This window comes from Oryzias latipes, chromosome 2 (genome assembly GCF_053564925.1).
Source record: "Oryzias latipes strain Hd-rR chromosome 2, Olatipes_Hd-rR_3.1".
Lineage (NCBI taxonomy): Eukaryota > Metazoa > Chordata > Actinopteri > Beloniformes > Adrianichthyidae > Oryzias > Oryzias latipes.
Window position 1 is genome coordinate 23962443 of NC_136238.1, and position 22712 is coordinate 23985154.

The window sequence follows — 22712 nt, forward strand, 5'->3', positions numbered from 1 at the left end:
TCATAGTCGAGGAGGACTCTGAGTTTGCACAATGAAGCTTAGCATCACAGCTAACTTGTAGACATACACAGGTTCTTGTTCCTCCATAGAAAGTTCTGCTTGAAGCTTGGTGCTGCTGTGGTTCTGTTCATGACAGGAGATGTGGACCTGAGGAGGAAACTGGATTCAAAGTTCTGCAACAGAACAGGAAGATGAACTGTTGTTGTTTACAGCTTCAGAGCAGAAAACATTAAAATATCATTTTGGAAATGGAAACAGAAAACTCTCAGAAAACTGGATCAGAACCAACATTTTAAAACATTCAACAATCATCATCATCATCATCCTCATCATGGTCAGAGTGACAGCTGTCAGTCTCTGTGATCCAGATGTTCTACTGTGAACTTTGGGGTTCAGACCTCAGATCACTGACAGACTGAGGGCAGCATGAAGCTCCATGGAGCTCCACCTTCTCCTCCAGCTGCAGATGAAAGAAAGATGAAGATCTGGGAGAGACTGATGAGGAGGACTGTTTCATGATGAGGATAAAGCTCTGATGAAGAGATAAATGTCCAACTGGAACTTCATCAAAGCCTGAATTTATCAGAAGATCACCTGTTTCTGTCTTTCTCTTCACAGAATTCCACATTGTGGACTCTCAGAGACTCACTGTGAAATTGTGACCTCAGCTCTGAAGTCCAACCCATCCCACCTGACAGAACTGGACCTGAGCAGCAACAGCCTGGAGGATTCATCCATGAAGTTTCTGTGTTCTGGACTGGAGAGTCCAAACTGCAGACTGCAGACTCTGAGGTCAGAACATTGAAGGTGCTGGTTGGTTCATTTCTACATTTGTAGTTTTTCACTGAAGCTGAAAGGTTTGGATTCAACGATTTTCTGGATCTTCCAGAAATTGACCATCTTTGAGTCTGCAGTGGAAGAAAACAGCTGCTGAGATTTTCTTTAGAACAAAGATGTTTCCATGGAATCACAAGGTTTAGCTATTGAAACATTTGTCAGATTTGCTGACCGAGGTCCAAGTTTAAATCAGACACAGCAGAGCATGCCACACAGACACACAGATACAAGTGGGACTGCAGACTAGAGAGGAAAATCAGAGAAATTAGAGTTTTGGTGCAGAAATGAAAGAATTGAGTAAACCTGCAGAGGCATATCAGTTTGCAGTTTTTCTCAGTCGCTTTAGTACAATTCTTAGATCAGAATGAAATTCCCAAAACTATTTGTTCAATCTTCACATCATGATGTCACTCGTGCACATCATATAAGCAGTTTCTCACTTCTTTGAACAAGTTGCAATTGCTTTGGTACATCCATGCAAATGATTATGTACAATTCTCTGCTCTTTGCTACATTATCAATTGTTTATGTCATGTTGATCAAAATGTATTATATAGTTTACTGTGCAATAGTCTTACTCCTCAAAACACCTAGTCATTAGTTTATCGTATAAGTCATTAACTGCAAAATGGTTGTGAGATTGTCCTATCTTATTTTTCCCTTTGTGTTACTGTTTGCAGTTGTTTTTTTCTATGTTGGTATGACATGGTCTGTCAACAAATTACAATATGAACAATAAAAGTGTAAATGTGAATCTTGTCCAGTCTCTTGCAATCAAACAAAAAAGGTGTAACTTACAATTTACAATAATTGTCATCAAAACTTTAGCTATAGTTTACATCAGAACCTCCCTCTAAAGTACACAGTTATATTGACAACATGACTAAGTAATTTGACTGTCTTGTTCGTAGACAATGACACAAGAACTTGACATTCTGATGGCACTGACATGTTCAATGACATAAAGACTTATTTTGAGGGATGAACTAAAGATTTTAAGCAAGTTACAGGCTTTTGCAAGAAATCCGTAGTGTTTTGCTGTTTGTACAAATTGTTTTGAGAAATGCACACACGTATTTGCAAACTTCAATTCTGATCTGAGAATTGTACTAAAGCGACTGAGAAAAACTGCAATGTCAGACAATATTTTCAAGGAAATATATATATATATATAGTTTTTTTTACATATATAGTTTTTAAATCAAAGCTTTAAATCCCACCTGACTGAATGGACCAAGTTCCTGGTTCTCCAGCTGCATCACTGCTCCTAAACACAGTTTTCTGTCTGATTACAGGTTGAAGGACTGCTGTTTGTCAGAGATCAGCTGTGAAGTTTTGGTCTCAGCTCTGAAGAAAAACCCATCTAATCTGACAGAACTGGACCTGAGCTGGAACCAGAACCTGCAGGATTCAGGAGTTCTTCGTCTGTGTGGTTTTCTGGAGAGTCCAGACTGCAGACTGCAGACTCTGAGGTCAGTAAAGAAGCTGAACTCCCTGAAGGATGAGAAGAATAGATCAGGTGAAGAACTTTCTGATGTTTTACTGGAAGATTTTCTGTCTCCAGCCGTGTTTGAAACAAACTGATGATTGGTTCAGATTTTCTTCATCAATTGAATTGATTGTTCTGATGATTGATAGAAACTGATCTGTTTCAATCAGGATCTTGTAAATCAGGATCCCCAACCTATTTTAGAACACGGATCCATTTCATGTCAGAAAAATGTTCACACATCGGCCTGTAGAAAGTTCAAGTTGGCGTCCAAATTAGTTTCAGCTTACAGTTTTCAGAAAACCATTCAAAGGATACTACATCAAATCTATTTGAAGAAAATAGTTTGAAAAGATCTTTAAATATTGAATCTAGAACAGACACTTCCTTTGAATGTCACTAGTACAACAAATACACACAAAGTGTTCTTTGGTCAGTGCATCATTCAGTCACTGAAAACCAGAAATGACTGCAGATTCATTTACCACTAGAAATGAAAAACTGTCACTTCAAAAATGACACTTTATTTTTGGAACTTTGTATTCAGAAAAGTTTCTGAATACTGAAAAATGCTGAAACCTTAAAAGTTCAACTCAGGCCCAAAGACAACAAAAGGACATTTAGAATAGAGTTTAAAACTTCATGAACGCAATGAAAAGCTGCAAACAACTGATGGACATGAACCAAAAAGAAGTGTCATTGAAAGTTCACTGACTGAATATTAGACGTTTCCATTCAACTAAAGACACAAAAAACCTCCTGATCTGTTCAGAGGAGAGAGAAGCTCTCTTTTTCTGAACCACATGTCCAGAGAGGAAAAATCATCTCTCACAAGGCACTGATGGTGCTGCTGTCTCCATGTACTTGTGTGCAAGGCGGCCCCTTGATGTTTGACCACCACTGAAGGGGCCAGTCCTCCAAGCTGATTGTGGGCTCTGCTTTGTAGCGCTCCACACAGTTCTCAATGCAGTCCTGGTCTTCATCAGAAGATTTTTGATTCAGCAAAAGAGCAGCTCTTTTTTTAGGTGGTGGGGGCTCCTCCAATGGTTCTTGCTTTCTAGGCCTCCTGCTATGGCCCTCCCTGAGAAAAGCACTGACTGACCTCCACACCTCTGATCTCTGGTGGACACTTGAGGATCAAGGGCAGTTGCTATCCTCAGCCATGTGATGTTCATTTCAGCCTCACGGCTTTCCATGTCTGTTGTAAAGTTATCTTTGAATTTAGCCAAGTCTGCTGGGTCATCCTCACAGGTTTCATCAGTCGGGACAGATGACACAATGCTGGCAGCATCACGGAGCAGGACACAAACTTCTCTCCTCCCAGGAGCTCCCTGATGGACCTCTAATAAAAATAGATATCATGAATTTCATCTTAATAAAAAAGGGAAACACAGATAGATAACTAAGTTAGCTACAATGCTCTAGCACTTCCTCCAGCTTCTTCAGCTTTTCCAGTTCAGTAAGGGTAGCCATGGAGACGTTGGTTGTCCTGTAACGTCCAGGTAATTGTGAGTCCAGAAATAAGTCCAGTGATCCCCATTGAGCTGCATGGGTCTTTTCCAACGCCTCCTTTATCTTTTTCATCTTCCTATAGGTTGCTGATGTTTTTTCACAGCAGTAGCTCTAGAGGGAAGTTGCTAGGCAGGGTTGTTGCTTGTTATGTGTATCATTTCACACAGGCCCTCATGGTCAACCACATTGATTGGTCTGCTAGCTGTTCTATCCATTTAGCTACAGCTGCTGAAAGCTAGCTTGTTGTTGAAAGTCAAAATCTGTGATAAACTCCGTCATATAAATGGAACGGCTTTAAATGTATTTTGAGTTTTTAACACGACAAAAGTTACAGCCTTCAAAAAACAAATGAATACATATGGAAACAGACCAGCAATTCCAGATAGAAATACAAAGGACACCAGCTGATCATCTGTGAGCACAGAGGCTCTGACTGGAGAAAGAAGTGAGACGTTAAACAGCTCCAACGACCAATCCAATAACCTGTTAGTAGCCAGTTAAATGCTACTAAAGAGACAAAAATGGTAGATGAAAGATTTGACAAGTTTCTCCAGCAGCCAAGCCAAGATTACAATTAGGAATAATTATTGAACCATTTATGGTCATTTTCACTCATGACATAGTTCTGATGTCATGCTGGGAACCCCTCTAACATCTGAGGGCTCCTCATAATCCTTTGCTTTTATACTGCAGTGCAGGTACAGTATTCCGCCAAGAGGTGGCTTTAATTTTCCATTTTACTGAATCGAACAAAAATCTTTACACCTGTTACATTCACCCCCCCCTTCAATTTCTGTTAAATTTAAGTTTGATTTGATTGAAGTGTCATGCACTCATGTGTCCAGCCTGCATGGCAATCAGAGTCTAAAAGAATACAAAGTGTCCATTCTTATTGTCCATGCCTTTGTATTAAAAGTTGCCAAAAAGAAACTTTCATTTTCAAAAAGCCAACGTAAAATGTTATCTTCAGATAACCAAAACAAATCAGGACATTTCTTTTCTATCACCTCATACAAACAAAGTCTGTTTTTGTCATACAAAGGACAATAAAACAGAAAATGAGATTCATCCATAACCACTTGCAGCTCACAGACCTCAGTCTTTTCTCCTGACCGACCCCCTGCAGTTTGCCTACAGAGCAAACAGGTCAGGGGACGACGCAGTCAACATGGCTCTCCACTACATCCTGCACCACCTGGACTCTGCAGACACCTACGCACGGGTCCTATTCGTGGACTATAGCTCTGCATTTAATACCATCGTCCCAGAGCTCCTCCACCAGAAGTTGTCCCAGCTCGCCGTGCCTCTCCCCACCTGTCAGTGGATCATCAGTTTCCTCACCGACAGGAGGCAGCAGGTAAAACTGGGTCGCTTCACATCCAGCACCCGGATCCTGAACACTGGCGCCCCCCAGGGGTGTGTTCTCTCCCCTCTGCTCTTCTCCCTCTACACCAATGACTGCAGATCAGGAGCCCCCTCTGTGAAACTCTTGAAGTTTGCAGATGACACCACAGTCATTGGGCTCATCCGGGACGGTGATGAGACTGCATATAGAGGAGAAGTGGAGCGGCTAGTCCTCTGGAGCAGCCAGAACCACTTGGAGCTGAACCCACTCAAAACAGTGGAGATGACAGTGGACTTCAGGAGGAACCCCTCCACTCCCCCCCCACTCACAATTCTCAACAGCACTGTCCCCTCAACAGACTCACACAGGTTCCTGGGGTCCACCATCTCACGGGACCTTAATTGGACCGCTCACATTGACTCACTCCGGAAAAAGGCTCAGCAGAGGTTGTACTTCCTGCGACAACTCAAGAAGTTCAACCTGCCTCAGGAGCTGCTGACCATTTTCTACACTGCAATAATCCAGTCTGTCCTGACCACATCCATCACGGTCTGGTTTGGTTCAGCTACCAGACACGACAGAAACAGACTTCAGAGAATCATCAGATCTGCTGAGAGGATTATTGGTTCCAGCCTTCTCCCCATTCAGGACCTGTACCGATCCCGTGCCAGGAAGCGGGCTGGCAGGATCGTAAAAGACCCCTCTCATCCTGGACACTGCCTTTTTAGCCTCCTCCCGTCAGGGCGACGCTTTAGGACACTGCGAACCAAAACCACTCGCCACAAAGACAGCTTCTTCCCCCAAGCTGTCACTCTTATGAACACCTGACTCCAGACTACTCAAGGACACTGTACAATCATATAAACTGTCCAACTGGAATTACTGCTGCTGCATTTTTCATTTTTTATCTTTTTGTCTTGTTATTTCAATCTATTTCCTTATTCAGTTATGTTTATTTATTCATACAGCTACCTTACACTTACCTTCTTTTATATTATTTATCCTTCTACTATCCTTCTCCTTGCTAGTTTGCACGAGAGCACAAGTAACCGAAGTCAAATTCCCTGTACATGCGCTGTACTTGGCAAATAAAGTGATTCTGATTCTGATTCTGATTCTGATTCCGAGGTACCTTTAAAGCGCCCTACTTCCACCTGTAGGGGGAGCACTCCTGCTCTAAGTTGAGAATCTCTGTCCTCTTCTTCAATTGTACCTAACATATGGCTCAGTAGAGAAATTATACTTAATTTGCAAATAAGTTTGTAAATTTGGTTTTTGAAGCAGTTTCACTTTCCAGTCTTTTTCATAGATATCAACTAAAGTTTCTTTAACATTAACTATTTTAATATTATAAACTATTAAAAAATAATGATTTTAAGTTTACGGAGGACAAAATATTAAGCAGATCAGAGCTGAAGGCCACTTGTGTTGGACAGATGTTACTATTACAATAAGGGTTTATGGATTTTCAGACAAAAACTATATTTGTATAAACCCTTTTTGTATTTAAGGCTAAGCTTTATTTATGATTATTATATTTGTATGCATTCCTTGTTGGACTGGACGGAAGAAAAGAAGAGAAATAAATAGAGATAGAGGGGGATGTTAAAGATGGGGGAGATAATGATACAAAGTAAGTGTGTCATAAGTAGATTGCATGACTTAGTTTACACATGTACACAACTTTTTACAGGTTGGAAGTATAGTCATACATTCATGATGGAAGATTTATCTGACAGACCTCTGCACAAACATGCACATATCTGGAAAATGATGTGTCATTTAATACTTAATAATATAGCAAGACATTTCATGTTTCACAGTAACACATCAGAACAACAATCTCAGTGAGTTCTGCTCAGCAATCTTTGCAGCTTTTCAAAGATCATTTTTCATTTGGGTGACAAACTCATGATAATCAACAACCAGTCTATTTCTGAAAAACCACGTCAACAGGCGACCATGGAATCCTCCTAACATAAGGAAAAATGCTGCAAATCCAGTGGTGTTATGCTCAGGGGCATCAGAACAGGAATTGAGCATCTGCAGAATTTGCAGCCACCTTGCTTTACTCTGAGAAGGTGAGTTCTTCTCATGTTCCCAGACCCCTATTGTATCTCTAAACAACTCCATTCCCTATTGGCTGATATGGAGTAGTGGGAGGTTCTTTAATCCATCTGCAAACAATTTTTTCAGGAGACGCTCCCGAAATGTGCCCTTTGATCAGAATGGATGTGCTGAGGAACCAAATACAGTGAAAAAGTCCTAGATGAGATGGCAAGGGACTTGTTTGGCCGACTGATTTCCACAATTGAACAAGCTAATTTAGTAAAATATCCGTGATGCTGCGTTCACACCAAACACGATTCACGCATCAAATTCTCTGTCTCCCGCCTGTCCAAAAGTGTTCCTGAGCTTGACGCCACAGCCGCTCGTGGGAGAAGCTTCCAGCTAATGTTTTTATCCTGATCGGTACATGGAGTGATGTCTGTGTTTATGCTGTTTACAATGCAAGAGCTCTGCAAAAACATGGGTAATCACGTCTCCATGTCTGGGTTCATTCTAGTACCGGCAGCTTCCCTCCTGCTCAGAGAGCTGTGTCTGTATGACAGCTGCTTCCACACAGTTTCTGTGTCTCTGTGACCTAGTTTGATGGTTTACTGTCCTGCATTAACCCGAGAGGGATTATAAAGCCCAAAAATGTTTATTTACAGCAGGTCAGTTTGTGCTTTTGTGTACGGATGAGAGGGATCCTTTGCTGTCTACAGACGGACTTGGAATGTTAATCAGCAACAGAATAATTTTGGAACATCTGCCAAGTGGAGTCACATCTCTTTTTCCTCCTCCCTGTGTCCTGACCGACCATCCCATCTTTTTTTCCTGTTAAACTCCTAGCCTGAATCAGTGACACAGTCCTCCATCCTCACAGTCATCCCTAACAAGGACATAGGGAGTAGGATTAGAATATGGACACAGCCTATGTCCTTTTATTTATTTATTTTTAATATGACATTTTTGAAATGGAAGCTTTAAATAAAAGCAAAATCTATTTTATTTGAAATATGTAATCATTAATAATTTATGGTGATAAATGACATTTAATTCCTCGTCTGTTTTAACTTCATTTCAAGTCATTTCTAATCTATTGCATTTTCATTCATGATTATGTTTTTGGGTCAGAATCCAAAAGAAAGGAGCAAACGATAAAAATGTCATCCGTCAGTCTGTCATCAGGGCGAGTCCAACCTGACTGAATGGACCAAGTTCCTGGACCTCCAGCTGCATCACTGCTCCTAAACACACTTTTCTGTCTGATTGCAGGTTGAAGGACTGCAGTTTGTCAGAGATCAGCTGTGAAGTTCTGGTCTCAGCTCTGAAGAAAAACCCGTCTAATCTGACAGAACTGGACCTGGGCGTGAACAAGAACCTGCAGGATTCAGGAGTTCTTCATCTGTGTGGTTTTCTGGAGAGTCCAGACTGCAGACTGCAGACTCTGAGGTCAGTAAAGAAGCTGAATTCCCTGAAGGATGAGAAGAATAGATCAGGTGAAGAACTTTCAGATGTTTTACTGGAAGATTTTCTGTCTACAGCCATGTTTGAAACAAACTGATTGGTTCAGATTTTCTTCATCAATTGAATTGATTGTTTTGATGATTGATAGAAAATTGATCTGTTTCAACCAGGATCTTGTAAATCAGGATCTCCAACCTAGTTTAAACACGGATCCATTTCATGTCAGAAAAAATCACAGATCGGCCTGTAGAAAGTTTAAGTTGGCGTCCAATTTAGTTTTCAGCTTCCAGTTTTCAGAAAAACTGAAAGCTAGGATTCTACATCAAATTTATTTGAAGAAAATAGATGGGATTTTAATGGGTTTTTAAAGGCTCTGTGTCAGAATCCACTGTTGTCTTCAGCATGGTGAGGGCTAGCTTCACAATAACTTTCAGCATCATCAGCTAGTTTGGATGGATGCGGTAAGAGTTCATGTTTGGTTATTCTGTCAAATGTTCTGTAGTTGACTTGATCTGACATAAAGAAATGTGGTTTGGATTTTCACCACTAAGGGGGCGCTAGTCGTAAAGCAGAGATGCTAATGTGGTCATCACGCTGAGCACGTCCAGGATTCTGGGATTAAAAAAAGGAACTTTGGGAGCAGCAGAACCAGCTGAAACCCTTAGACTGACAGCAGAACCAGAACCATCTGAAACCTTAGACTACCAGCAGAACCAGCTGAAACCCTCAGACTACCAGCAGAACCATCATCAGCTCCTCTTCAGGACCACATTCAGAAATTTTGGGCCCCGTGGATCCTCATGTTTTTCAAGGCCCCTCTACATTTTTGAAATGTCAGGAAATGCTTTCAGAGGAGCACAAAATACTTTTTCAGCTGTTTTTCTGCAATGTGAACATTTTAAAATGCATTTTACAATTTAGGATTCAAGATGAGGAAATACAATTTAATCTGACATTTTTGAAATCAAAGCTTTAAATCCCACCTGACTGAATGGACCAAGTTCCTGGACCTCCAGCTGCATCACTGCCCGTGAACACACTTTACTCTCTGATTGCAGGTTGGAGAAATGCAGTTTGTCAGAGATCAGCTGTGAAGCTCTGGTCTCAGCTCTGAAGAAAAACCCGTCCAATCTGACAGAACTGGACCTGAGCGGGAACCAGAACCTGCAGGATTCAGGAGTTCTTCATCTGTGTGGTTTTCTGGAGAGTCCAGACTGCAAACTGCAGACTCTGAGGTCAGTAAAGAAGCAGAACTACCTGAAGGATGAGAAGAACGGATCAGGTGATGAACATTCTGATGTTTCACCTAAAGATTTTCTGTCTACAGTCGTGTGTCAAAAAAACTGGTGATTGGTTCAGATTTTCTTCATCAAGAGAGGTGTAAAAACAATACCAATGCCCATATTTGTGCTAAAGGGAATAAGCAGCTGGGTTGAATTAATGTGTGCTTCTTAGAGTGTATCTTGATCACACTGAATGCTTCAGCAAAGGCAGGAGGCCCGAAACCCCACACCCCAGAGCTAGGGGCAGACGGCGCAGCAACCCGACCTATCCAGGCATCCAAGAGCCCCACCATTAGACAAGGAGTGGGGAGCAACCACCCTCCCGCGCTCCGGACCCCCACCACAGAGAAGGAAACAGAGGCCAAGACCCAGCAGCCCCCTGGCCGAGGAGTAGGAGGAACAGAGAGAGCGAACAGAGCCGGAGCCCCCGCCTGGGCAGGGTCCCGCCCCACCCAAGGCGCTCCGGACCTATACCCAATGCCCCGACCACTCGAGACCTACACTGGCACCTAAATGAGAGGCACGCCACCGCCCTAGAGTCCTGAGCCCCCACCTACCCCTAACCCCAGAGGCACGCCGGGATGGCCTACTGAGGACAAAATGGGGGAAGCGGTAGAAACCGACCGCCCGACTGGCAGGCGGATACAGGCGACCAGCAGAGGCCCTAGACAGAGCCAGGGGACGGTGAGCCTGAGGAACAGGCTCTAGTTGCTGCGAGCAACAATGGGAAAATTGGGGTTCCGCGGTATCCCCAAAAAAGGGGCCCCACCCACTTCCAGGGGGATCCGGTCCACCCTGCTCAGATTTTGTAGACTACTTCTCTGTGTGGAAAAGAGCCGCGAGGGCAGGGACACAGGAACCCCCACTACCCCACCAACACCCCAGCAGCAGACGCTGGCAAATCCCACCCAGCCTGGGGTGCAGGAGACAGGGAACAATGTGACCATCTCCCTCTCGCTGTGTGCGTATGTGTATCTAAGGAGGTGCAATTAAAATGAGTGGACCGGGCGATTCAGACCCTTCCACTCTTTAACAGCAGAATCTGATCACCCAACGTGTCCACCACAGGGGCCTGCGTGAGTCTATTTGTGTATGTTGGTGTTAAGTGTGTAGTGTGTGTACCAAGAAGGGCTGCAATTAAAATTGGTGGTTGCCCCGTGTCTAAAGCTACCAAAGCCTGATTGGGGGATCTATTAAACCTTATTTATTTCCTTAATTATCCCCCCCCCCCACTGATTAAAAGTCTTTATATATTTATTTATTGGCTAGCTAGTTTAGTGCCCCCCCGCCATGCTACCAACTCCCAGGCTTCTTGGTGAGGTATAAACAAGGAGACTGGTCATGCTCCAAGATAGATTGGTGCAGCTGGAACCCCGTCTCCCCACCCCCACCCAGACACGGTACACCAGGTTAAGCTGCACAGTGTGGCAGAGGTGCCGCAGAGTGCACCAGACCCCATCACTAGACCCCCAAGACCACACAGCCAGGGAGGGGAAAGGCTAGACACCATCCCCAAGTTGCAGATCAGAGCCCCAGGTCCAGGCAACCAGGTCCCCAACGGGAGCTCTGTCCCCAGGTGCCTGAGCTCTGGACCCCTCAGACGACCCCCATCGACCACAAGTTCCCCCACCCCCTTCAGCCAGCTGACTGTCCACCCCCCATCAGCCCCGGCCAAGCCAACGTGAGGTGCCCAACGAGCAGGGAGGCCAACCAGGCAGGCACCAACTCTGCCCCGGGACCATAGGCGACAGGGGCCCAGCCCCTGATGCAGGCAAGCCCCACGCCCAGACCAGACACAGCCCCGAGCAGCCGGGGCACAGGCTGACTCCAGACATTCTCGGGGGACGAGACGGCACCCTGCCTGAGCAGACTTTTGCACTGCCCAACCCCTGCCCCCCATCCCACACCCAGACGCCCCACAGGGAAAATATTTATGTTTTATCACCATTGATGGTGAATTTCCATTTGTTACACCAGTCATTCATTGTATTTAACATTCCTTGTAAATTTATTTCATGGACTTAAATAGGACACTGCACAAGTGAGTTGATCAACTGATCCGCCCCAGGGGCGTGACCTAAATACCGCCTGCCTGAGTTGACTGCCCTAAATGCTCCCAAGGTCACTCACTTTTGAAATGGAAGCTTTAAATATGTAGTCCTGAATAAATCATGATGATTAATGACATTTCAATTTTTTCATCTGTTTTAACTTCATTTCAAGTCATTTCTAATCTATTGTATTTTCATTCATGATCATGTTTTTGGGTCCAAATACAAAAGGAATGAGCAATAAGGTAAAATGTCATCTGTCAGTCTGTCATCTAGGCGAGTCCCACCTGACTGAATGGACCAAGTTCCTGGACCTCCAGCTGCATCACTGCTCCTTAACACACTTTTCTGTCTGATTTCAGGTTGAAAAGATGCAGTTTGTCAGAGATCAGCTGTGAAGCTCTGGGCTCAGCTCTGAAGAAAAACCCGTCCAACCTGACAGAACTGGACCTGAGCGGTAACAACCTGCAGGATTCAGGAGTTCTTCATCTGTGTGGTTTTCTGGAGAGTCCAGACTGCAGACTGCAGACTCTGAGGTCAGTAAGGAAGTTGTACTCCCTGAAGGATGAGAAGCACGGATCAGGTGAAGAACTTTCTGATATTTCACTGGAAGATTTTCTGTCTACAGCCGTGTTTAAAACAAAGTGATGATTGGTTCACATTTTCTTCATCAATTGAATTTAATGTTCTGATGATTGATAGAAACTGATCTGTTTCAGTCAGGATCTTGTAAATCAGGATCTCCAAACTATTTTTGAACACGGATCCATTTCATGTCAGAAAAATGTTCACAAATTGGCTTGTAGAGAAAGTTTATGTTGGCGTCCAAATTAGTTTTCAGCTTCCAGTTTTCAGAAAACCATTCAAAGGATTCTACATGAAATTTATTTGAAGAAGATAGTTTGAAAAGAACTATTAAATATTATTATTTTATTATTATTATATTATTTAAATATTGAATCTTGAACAGACATTTCCTTTGAATGTCACTAGAACAACAAAAACACACAAAGTGTTCGTTGGTCAGTGCATCATTCAGTCACTGAAAACCAGAAATGACTGCAGATTCATTTACAACTGGAAATAAAAAACTGTCACTTAAAAAATGACACTTTATTTTTGTAACTTTGTATTCAGAAGAGTTTTCAGAATACTAAAAATGCTGAAACCTTAAAAGTTCAACTCAGTCCCAAAGACAATAAAAGGACATTTAGAATAGAGTTTAACACTTCATGAACACAATGAAAAGCTGCAAACAACTGATGGACATGGACCAAAAAGAAGTGTCATTGAAAGTTCACTGACTGAATATTAGACATTTCCATTCAAATGAAGACACAACTGTGTTGAAACCACCAGTGGATCAAATCCAAGGTGATCTCAAGAAGTGTTTTCAGGATTCTCCAAAGATGAAGTCCAAATCCACACGAAAGAACAATTGTCTGTGTAGAGCATCAAGAATGGAAGTGAAGGAAGACTTTCATGTTCTGCACTAGCTTTCTGCTTTTCTGCTGAACTGCAGGAACAATTACTTCTGGGTCTCTTTGCTGAGAAAAATATTGAAGTAAAAAGGAAATAGTTCTATCTAGATAGAAATCAGACCCCAAATGGAACCAGCTGTAAGAATGATACTGCAGCTCTTCACAACTTCTCCCTGGGTCAATGGTCTGGCTGAAGTGGCCATCTCCTCTGCCACCATCAAACTTGCTTTCACAGCAGCTTGACTTTGGGATTCTGCATGGCTGCGAAGTGTCTGCTGAAGTGTCCCATTCTTCTCTGACTCTTCTGCTTTCTGGATCATCTGCTCTGCATTCAGGTCTTTCAGGTTATCAGGATGTTTAGTCTCACAGTGTGGTCTTTGATCAGGTTCTTTCATTAAAGCCACATTAGCTCCACCAATCAGAGCCATTGGTTTAGCAGCCATGTCATCCACTGTTGTCTTCAGCATGGTGAGGGCTAGCTTCACAATACCTTGCAGCATCATCAGCTAGTTTGGATTGATGCAGTAAGAGTTCATGTTGGATTACTGTGTCAAATGGTCTCCAGTTGATGTGATCTGACATAGAGACATGTGGTTTTGGTTATCACCACTAAGGAGGGCTAGTCGTAAAGCAGAGATGCAGATGACGTCATTACGCTGGGCACGTCCAAAATTTCTATGATGAGAAGAAGGAACTTTGGGAGCAGCAGAACCAGCAAAAACCCTTAGAAAAGGGGTGGTGAACAAGTTTGACACCAAGAGCCGAATTTTTTCACTATGAGAGTCAAAGAGCCAGACCACATACGGACCTGCCAAGACGTACACACACAAACACACAATTAAAGCCGTATTATTTTCTATAAAACACCCCTCTCCCTACAATACAGCTGCAAGTATTGTACTTGTGCTTTTTTTCAAGGAAAGTGTCCATCCTCAATACACACAACAAAAGCAGCTTAGCCAGAGTTAACACAGCAACTACCCTGGATGTCAGATACCCCCTCCACAGACACAGGCACCTCTCTCTCATCTCATAAACACGCACACAATCTCTCTCTTTTTTCTGCCTCTCTTTGACACACACAACTAACTACTCAGTGACGTGCAGGGAGCTTGATGGCTGGTGAGGCACTGACTCCTCTGAAGTCAGATTTACGATGATAAAAACTGAATATTTCACTGTTCATGTTGACATTATTGATGAAATGTGAAAATATAGCAATTACTCAGCTTGTTCATGACTGTTTCAGGGAAACAATCACTATATCGTTAATATTTAAGTAATATTTATTTCATTAGTTCTTCATGGTATAAATGAAGTCATCTATTAAGCTGCTTATTCAAATGTTGAAGAGCTGACCATATCCCTCCCAACCAGTGTTAAAGCCCAATTACTTTACCGTACCCACAAATAGCCAAACAGTATGGACCTCTTTTCTGCTCATAGCCCCCTCACTCCTGGTCTTAGACCCAAGATTCCCCACTTCCCATGAGTCTTAGGGGCTGAAGGCAGGGCTAACCAATGAGTTATATCGCTAGAGGAGACATCACGTGATTCCTCATGGGAGGAGAGCACCGCCATCTTGGTGAGGTCAAGTCACTGTTGCAGTGCATACATGTGAACACATTTTTTTGGCAAAATGCCAGTTCATTGTGCGTGTTTCAACTGCCCAAATCAGAAAAATGATTCCATGAAGGAGGAAGGCATAACATTTGACAGTTAAGTACTATAATTTTTTTTCTCTTGATGCTGCAGGGGCTTCATTAATCGTACACATGTTGAAATGCATGATGCTGCACAGCTATTATCAACATGCTGCATGATGTACGGATAATGTGCTGTCAAATGTAAACTTTGTTTTGTTAAACCTATCTACAGTATTCTAGGACTAGGCTATTAAAGTAATCTAGATTTATACATTTCTGACTCAGTGACAGAACCTTTCTTGGAGGTTTCCAATGGATTCAGACTTAAGGAAAAAGTGGGCCTTAGCTATCAAAAGAGCAAAACCAGATGGATCACTGTGGTACCAACTAGCAATACAGTCTGGCTATGTTCAAAACATTTTATGGAAACACATTTTGATAAGAAGACAGACTGTTCACTTGAAAGCCGACACCATACCATCTGTGTTACACAAATTAATCACCAAATGAATCAATAGTGGTATAGAAGTCTATTGTTTTTCTTTGTCTGATTTTCGGTTGTTGTAAATCTATTGTTAACTTTTGGACTTTTTGTTGACCAATTTTTTCTTTCTTTGTTATTATTTAATATTGACTTATTATTTATTTGTTGTTATATTTATTATTATTATTGACTTATTATTTATTTACTATTCTTATTATAATTATTAATATTATTATTATTGACTTATCGGTGGGCTTTTCTAAATAATTTTAATTGCATGTCAAAGAGGTCTAAAATGTCTAAATGTTTAGAAATTATTAAAAAGAATCTTTGTTTTATTTTTTATGTGTAAGAAGTCCTGCAACTATGCATTTTTCATTAAAGTTTGAGCTTTTAAGGCTGACATTTTCTCTTCTTTAACAACAACAAATGATGTTAAAGTTCCTAGGATAGCACAAGGGTTAAAAGCTACTTAGATGCCACTAAAGACTATAAAATCCATTGTCATGAGAACCAAAACCAGCATAAACCCTTAGACTACCAGCAAAACCAGCTGAAACCCTTAGACTAACAGCAGAACCAGAACCAACTAAAACCCTTGGACTACCAGCAGAACCAGCCAAAAACCTTTAGACTACCAGCAGAACCATCAGCAGCTCCTCTTCAGGGCCACATTCAGACATTTTGGGCCGCGTGGATCCTAATGCTTTTCAAGGCCCCTCTACAGTTTAGAGATGTCAGGAAAAACTTTTTCAGCTGTTTTTCTGCAATGTGATCATTTAAAAATGTGTTTTACAATATAGGATTTAAGATGAAAAATACATTTTAATCAGACATTTTTTAAATCAAAGCGTAAAATCAAGGTTAAAATCTATTTAATTTAAAAATTTAGTCGTTAACATTTCATGATGATCAATGACATTTCAATTCCTCGTCTGTTTTAACTTAATTTCAAGTCATTTCTAATCTATTGCATTTTCATTCATGATCATGTTTTTGGGTCCAAATCCAAAAGAAATGAGCAAACAGTGAAAATGTCATCTGTCAGTCTGTCATCAAAGCGGGTCCCACCTGACTGAATGGACCAAGTTCCTGGACCTCCAGCTGCATCACTGCTCCTGAACACACTTTTCTGTATGATTGCAGGTTGTGGTTCTGCAGTTTGTCAGATATCAGCCGTGAAGTTCTGGTCTCAGCTCTGGAGAAAAGCCATTCCTTTCTGACAATACTGGACATGACCTTCAACAACCTGCAGGATTCAGGAGTTCTTCCTCTCGGTGGTTTTCTGGAGAGTCCAGACTGCAGACTGCAGACTCTGAGGTCAGACTCCATGTTTCAGTTGTGTTCAAATCAATATGATGATAAAGTTGTGTTGACCCACATTGAGCAGAAATATCCAGATTCTCATCTGCAGCAGCATCTTCCTGCAGCTGCTTGTTCTCTTCAAAGATCTGCAGAAGAACTTCTTCTTTTCTTCCTGCAGCTGCTTGTTCCAAAGCTGTCTGCTGACATTTGTGCTCCACAAAGTTCTGCTTGCAGCCATCAGCTCTTCTTTGTGTCTTTGGTCCAACAGACTCCTTTAAAGCGCGTGCAGAAGAAGCAGCCGTGCACGCTCACATGCACTCTGAGTCCTGCTGCTGTGTTTCAGCAGATGCAGCTGAGAGTCCAGCGGCTGATGTTTGTGAGCAGACAGTGACAGAGTCATGCTGCAGCTGGATGCTGCTCTGACAGACACATCCTCCACAAACATCCTCACCTTTTCATCCACAAACATCATCACATCATCCATCAAAGCTCCCAGCAGCTTCTGACTCTTCATTCAGAGCTGAAGTCATGGATCAGGGATCAATGTCCAACATTTGCTGCTGACTCTTCCTCATCACTTCCTTCTTCTCTCTGCTTTGATCTGTTGGAGCTGAAAGTCTCTGCTTGAAGGGCTGCAGCAGAGAAGGACTGGAAGATCATCTCCTGAAAACTGGGAGGAAGACTTTCCAGCATCATGCTGCTGAAATTCTCCCATGATTCATTGCTGTTTGGAGAAGAGCTGAGCAGAAAGAGGAAGTGGACTTTTTCTGCTGTTGCTGCAGAAACATCAGTTGGTTTGGATGCAGCCACAGGCTGATGTTTGACTTTCACACATCTGGACTTCTTTGCTGAAGCAGCTGCATGTTGTCCTGAATGTTCCTGAATGTTCTTCTTCTCTGCTTCTGCTGGACTCTTCTGATCTGCTGCTGTTGCTTCACATCTTTGGTCTTTTTTTCAAACTTTCGGATCTTCTTCAGCTCTGAACTCTTTAGAAGAAGTGAAGGATGAAAAACATGAACTTTGTCTCTAAACTCAACTCTTTGTTCTGGATTCAGGTTGAGATGCATTTTGTCAAAGAGCATCGTTGATTGTCTGATCTCCAACCCATCCTACCTGACCGAACTGAAGTTTCAGTACGACTTCCTTGATTCTTCCAAAGTTCAGCAGCTCCAGGATCTGGTGGAGAGTCCAAACTCCAAACTGCAGACTCTGAGGTCAGTAGAGGGTTGGAGTCAGTCCAAGTGCTTCCAGATGTTTGGTCCTAAAGTTAGTCTGAAAGCAAAGATGCAGAGTTTCCTGTGAAGCTGCAGCTTCTCAGTGAAGCTCTGAGGAGAATGATGACAGGCTTCAGGACAACAGTCAGCCAATCAGAGCAGCAGAAGCTCTGTCAGTTGAATCATTTTTCTATCATCTCTGTTCTGTTGATGATCAAATATTGACTCATGCAGTTTGAAAGACTCAAAGTTTTGGTCTGATTGATGTTTTCCACAGTTTTCTGATTGAACTTCCTTTTTCTTTGGTGTTTTGTGGGTAAAACTTTGTTCTTTTTCATGCTGACAGCATTTTTAGCTGCAGTTTTAAAGAAGTTTCATCTAAATCCAGTTGAATCTCCTCATTTTCTAGAATGTGTGAAACTAGTAGAAACTTTCTAAGCATAAAGCCTGTTTTCTCCAGAGGACATGAATGAACAGAGTGGATCTTAGTGAGGAATGACAGCCTCTGGATGCAGAGAATCACTTTGATGCAGCTGCTGCAACAACACCAACTGCATTGAAGCAGGAGGGAGAAGGGAGACACCTGCTGGCTATTTGCAGAACTGCATCTTAGTTTCAAAAGGCTTCAAACTGAAAGCTGTCTGTAAAATTCCTGCAGCCTGTTTGGATCTAATAAATGCTCTTTTGAATCAACTCTGTGTTTTCTATTGATGTCTGTCTTCATTCTATCTTTGACTCACACACAGACTTGAATCTTTAGCCTTCCCCCTCATCCTGTTCCAGCTGTTCTAATCTTCATGTGTTTGGTTCCTTCTCGGTAGAAATGGGTTGGAAAAGAGCTTTGGAATGTTCAGGTGGTGCTGATGTCTTTCTAGATGGGGGTGGGCAGAACAGAGGAGAGCTCCTCCCTCCTGATTCAGAGGGGAACAGTGGGCAGCAGCTGAAAGGAGGGAGTGGAAATGGGAAAAGTTCTCTGCACGTTTCTCCTTTCCAAGAACAGAGGGACACGACTCCATGAACAGCAGAAGCTAAAGAGTTGGAAAACATGCCTGTTTAGAACCATCAGCTGCCGCTGCAGGCGTACACACACGTAAACACACGTGCGCACACACACCCACGAACGGACCCGTAAACACGTCATCTACATGAACTTACCTTTTTCTAGGGATGGGAATAGAAGCCCCATGAAGCCTCATTGGGGTTCATGTAATTGTGCCGGAAAAATGAACCACCCATTCTGGGCATCGAATCCACACAGAACAGCGGCATCTGGTGGCGGACTGGATGTTTATCGACATGTGTTTCAACAAAGCTCCTTGTAACACTTAAATGTGGAAATGATGATGAAAAAACGTAAAACAGAACAATGTTGTTAATGGTGATAAAAAAAACATATAAAACAACACAACATGTGAAATTTTTTGTGAGAAGTGCTTACCACAGCAAAATACATATCACATGAAGAAAAAAATATACGTAAAAAATAAACATATAAGGCTAGGCTCAAACCGAGGACCTCTAGATGTACGTACCACTGACTATTCCACTGAGCTATCTTTATTGACAAGTCAATGACATGCCGTTGTATATTCATTGCAGTGTTTTTTTCAATATACAACGTTCTTAGTGTATTGCGTATTTACATATAAATAAATATATTAAACAATTCATTCAGTAAAATTAGCAGTTAACCTAAAAATAAATTGGCGATAAAACAGTCCAAAATCAGACTAATTTAAGAACATATACACACATTAAAGACCAGATAGTAGCGATGATCGGTGAGAGGAGGTTTATTTGAATAAATCTTTCCATTAAATAACCTTTTTTTCATCTTGCAGGTGAGAAGGAGCAATCTTGTGAAGAGGAGAAAGAAAAAGAACCAGATGGATCTTTGGACCCTGAAGATGTTGAAGGCTGTGATGATGGTATCAGCCTTGAGGTCGACGCCAGTGAGGACGCCATTGACTCCCTCCATCCCGAACACTCTAAGATGAATTCAGACGAGCGGGTCATGGAGGAAGTGAGTCCAGCGCAGCAGGATGTTCTGATGGGTTTCAGTAAGCTTCACCCTCCTGGATTCGAGGAGGTTGAAAGCTTAGCAACGGCCCTTTTGCTGTTAGTTGATGACAGCGATCGCCACATCATCCCAGCTGACATTCGCCAGAGGATAAAGACCGCTGCTGTTCAACTCCACGGCCAGTATGAGTCCAAAAGGGGCTGCACTCTGTTTGGCAGGTGCCTTGGACCGGCAAAGGCAGAAAACACTGCAGCACAAAAAACTCAATTTGCCAGGTTGACCCATGCTCAAGCAACCCAGATTACAGAAGACTCACGCCTTCTGTACTTGCTCATAAAAATGCTGAAAAACAAACCACCAGCAAGCCAGAAACACAGTGCAACCAAAATAAACCTTGTAGTTAGAGCTCAGTACAAACGTATAGTGGACCGCATACGGGACGACCCTGTCCTGTCAGCGCTACGCATCCCACTACCGAACATCGACTCTAAATCCATTTCTCCATTTCTTACATGTGAGGACAAGAAGGCAAACTACAGGGCAACCATGGTACCACAAGTCACCTGGCGCCAAAGAGTCCTCTCAGCAGAGCCACTGTCTGCCACTCCACATCTTCCAGACTCCCGTCCTGCGCCTAACAGACTAGAGGTGCAATATCCTGTCATCCTTCAACTAACTGACAAGAGATGGGCAGAAAAGAGGAGATTGGAATTGACTGAGCCTACTGCAACATGTAGGAAGGTTATGCCAAAAGTGAGTCCCACAGCATCACAAAGCACTGCAAATGCTCCCATCCTGCTGGTTGTTCCATCCCAACCTCAGGCCCCAACCACGTCATTTCCATTTGCTGCCTCTGGTAGTGGTGCAGCTTTCTCTTTTACCTTGTCCCCAGCCTGCGTGCCAGCTAGGCCATTTATGCCTCCCAAATCACACAAGCCTTGTGCAGCTTGTGGCATTTCAAGATGTGGGGGCTTACGCGAGCGGTACACTCCTTCAAAAGAGAGGGTGGCAAACAGCAAACAGAGTTATACGCTGCTCCTATAACTCCTCCAGGATCTGGAGAGGTGCACCAACAATCCTGCTTGCAGTCCTGACAATCCTGCTGAGCCGTTGTTTGTCCTGAACCTTGCAGCTGCCAAACCAGGATGTGAATTTCTGAGTCATGATGTTCTCAATGGTGCCCTTGTAGAAGGTATTCAACTGTTTTTAAATCATACATTAAATAATAATGCATACCAAAATAAAAGGAAATAAAGAAGAAAACATAATAGAAAACAAGATCAAGGAGAAATGTTTCTGGAAAAATGGTGACAAAAAGTCCCTGAGTAACAGGAGTAGGAACAAGGATAAGGACTTGGAGGGGTCATTACTAACCAGGTCCGACCCTGTTTAGCATCAGAGATGTGGAATTTGGATTCTTGTTCTTCTATATTATTGACATTAAAGCTGCAGCTCTGTCATGAGGAAACAACATGTAACAGGTCCCAGTTTTTGGTGGAACACCGTCTCTGTGATGCTACAGACGCTGCTAAAACACAGTGGATTTCATTCTGTTCTATGTAGAAAAGACTGTTTGATTCATGTCTGATGAATTCATCTTGGAGTATTTATCCTCCACGTCTAGAAGTCAGCTCCGTGAAAATCCTGTCCGACTTTAAAGCGGTCCGTGTTTCCATGGTGACAGAAGGAACAGCTGGTTAGCATCTTTCTAACTTGACTGAACTGAGGGTTGGGGCTTCCAGCACAGAACCAACCTGAGAGCAAATGAACATTCAAATCCTCCACAAGCTAAACCCCATCAGCGTTGGATTGCTGCTGACAGACAGACTTCATTGATGGTGTTGTGAAGGCTCAGCCCATTGTTGATGACATCACAGGAAATTATGCCGAGTTCCTTTTCTTCTTCGGTGGTTTTCTGGATTTGTTGAGCTAGTTCCTGTTTCCATGTGCTCTGGGCCAGCAGCAGAGAGAGAGACTTAAGTTGGAAAACAAAAACCTTGTCTAACACCACAGTTCATTCCAGTTGCTGTATTTCAATATTAAGTAACTGAGAAAACGTAAGTGTTTGAATCCTTTGTTTTATATGCTTCGCTCGTTTTATTCGTGCAGTTATTTTTCTCGGCTGCTAGGTGTCACTGTTGTAACTGTTTCTATGAGGTTTAAAGCAAATCTGCTTATATTTTGCCTATTCTGGAGGTGGCCAATTTACCTATCATTTTGCTTATTTGGTGTTCATTTCATAATGACATACTGAGTCAGTTTCCTTGTTTTATGTAATTTATTTATTTACAGCAGGGCTATTTGTGTTATTTATTTAGTGATGAGAGGATTTTTGTTGTTTACAGACTAAATTGGAATATTCAGCAAAGGAATAAATGCAGAACGTCTGACAAGTGGAGTCACCTCTCCTTTTTCCTCCTCCCTGTGTCCTGACCGACACCCCATCTTGTTTACGGTTAAACTCCTAACCCGAATCAGCAATACAGTCCTCCATCCTCACAGTCTTCCCCAACATTCTGGTCCTTCGAGCCG

General features: G+C 42.6%; 2 protein-coding genes across 5 annotated transcripts in view; one reads left to right on the forward strand and one right to left on the reverse strand.

The window, feature by feature from the left end:
* LOC105355306 (NACHT, LRR and PYD domains-containing protein 12-like) overlaps nt 1-22574 on the forward strand; it is a 122049-nt gene extending 99475 nt beyond the window's left edge. For 2 of the 4 annotated variants that reach the window (XM_078934192.1, XM_078934204.1), the window contains 8 exons: nt 619-792; nt 2133-2309; nt 8505-8681; nt 9755-9931; nt 12393-12566; nt 16788-16961; nt 18002-18160; nt 20002-22574. In XM_078934192.1, the coding sequence (XP_078790318.1) occupies nt 619-792; nt 2133-2309; nt 8505-8681; nt 9755-9931; nt 12393-12566; nt 16788-16961; nt 18002-18160; nt 20002-20005 (1216 nt within the window). In that variant the 3' untranslated portion in view covers nt 20006-22574. Of the gene's footprint in view, nt 1-618; nt 793-2132; nt 2310-8504; nt 8682-9754; nt 9932-12392; nt 12567-16787; nt 16962-18001; nt 18854-20001 lie in introns of those variants that run through there. The other 2 variants (XM_023962271.2, XM_078934199.1) reach the window with 1 other exon arrangement.
* LOC110016657 (uncharacterized) overlaps nt 1-22712 on the reverse strand; it is a 310438-nt gene that overhangs the window by 29893 nt on the left and 257833 nt on the right. The gene's annotated exons all lie outside the window — the stretch shown is intronic.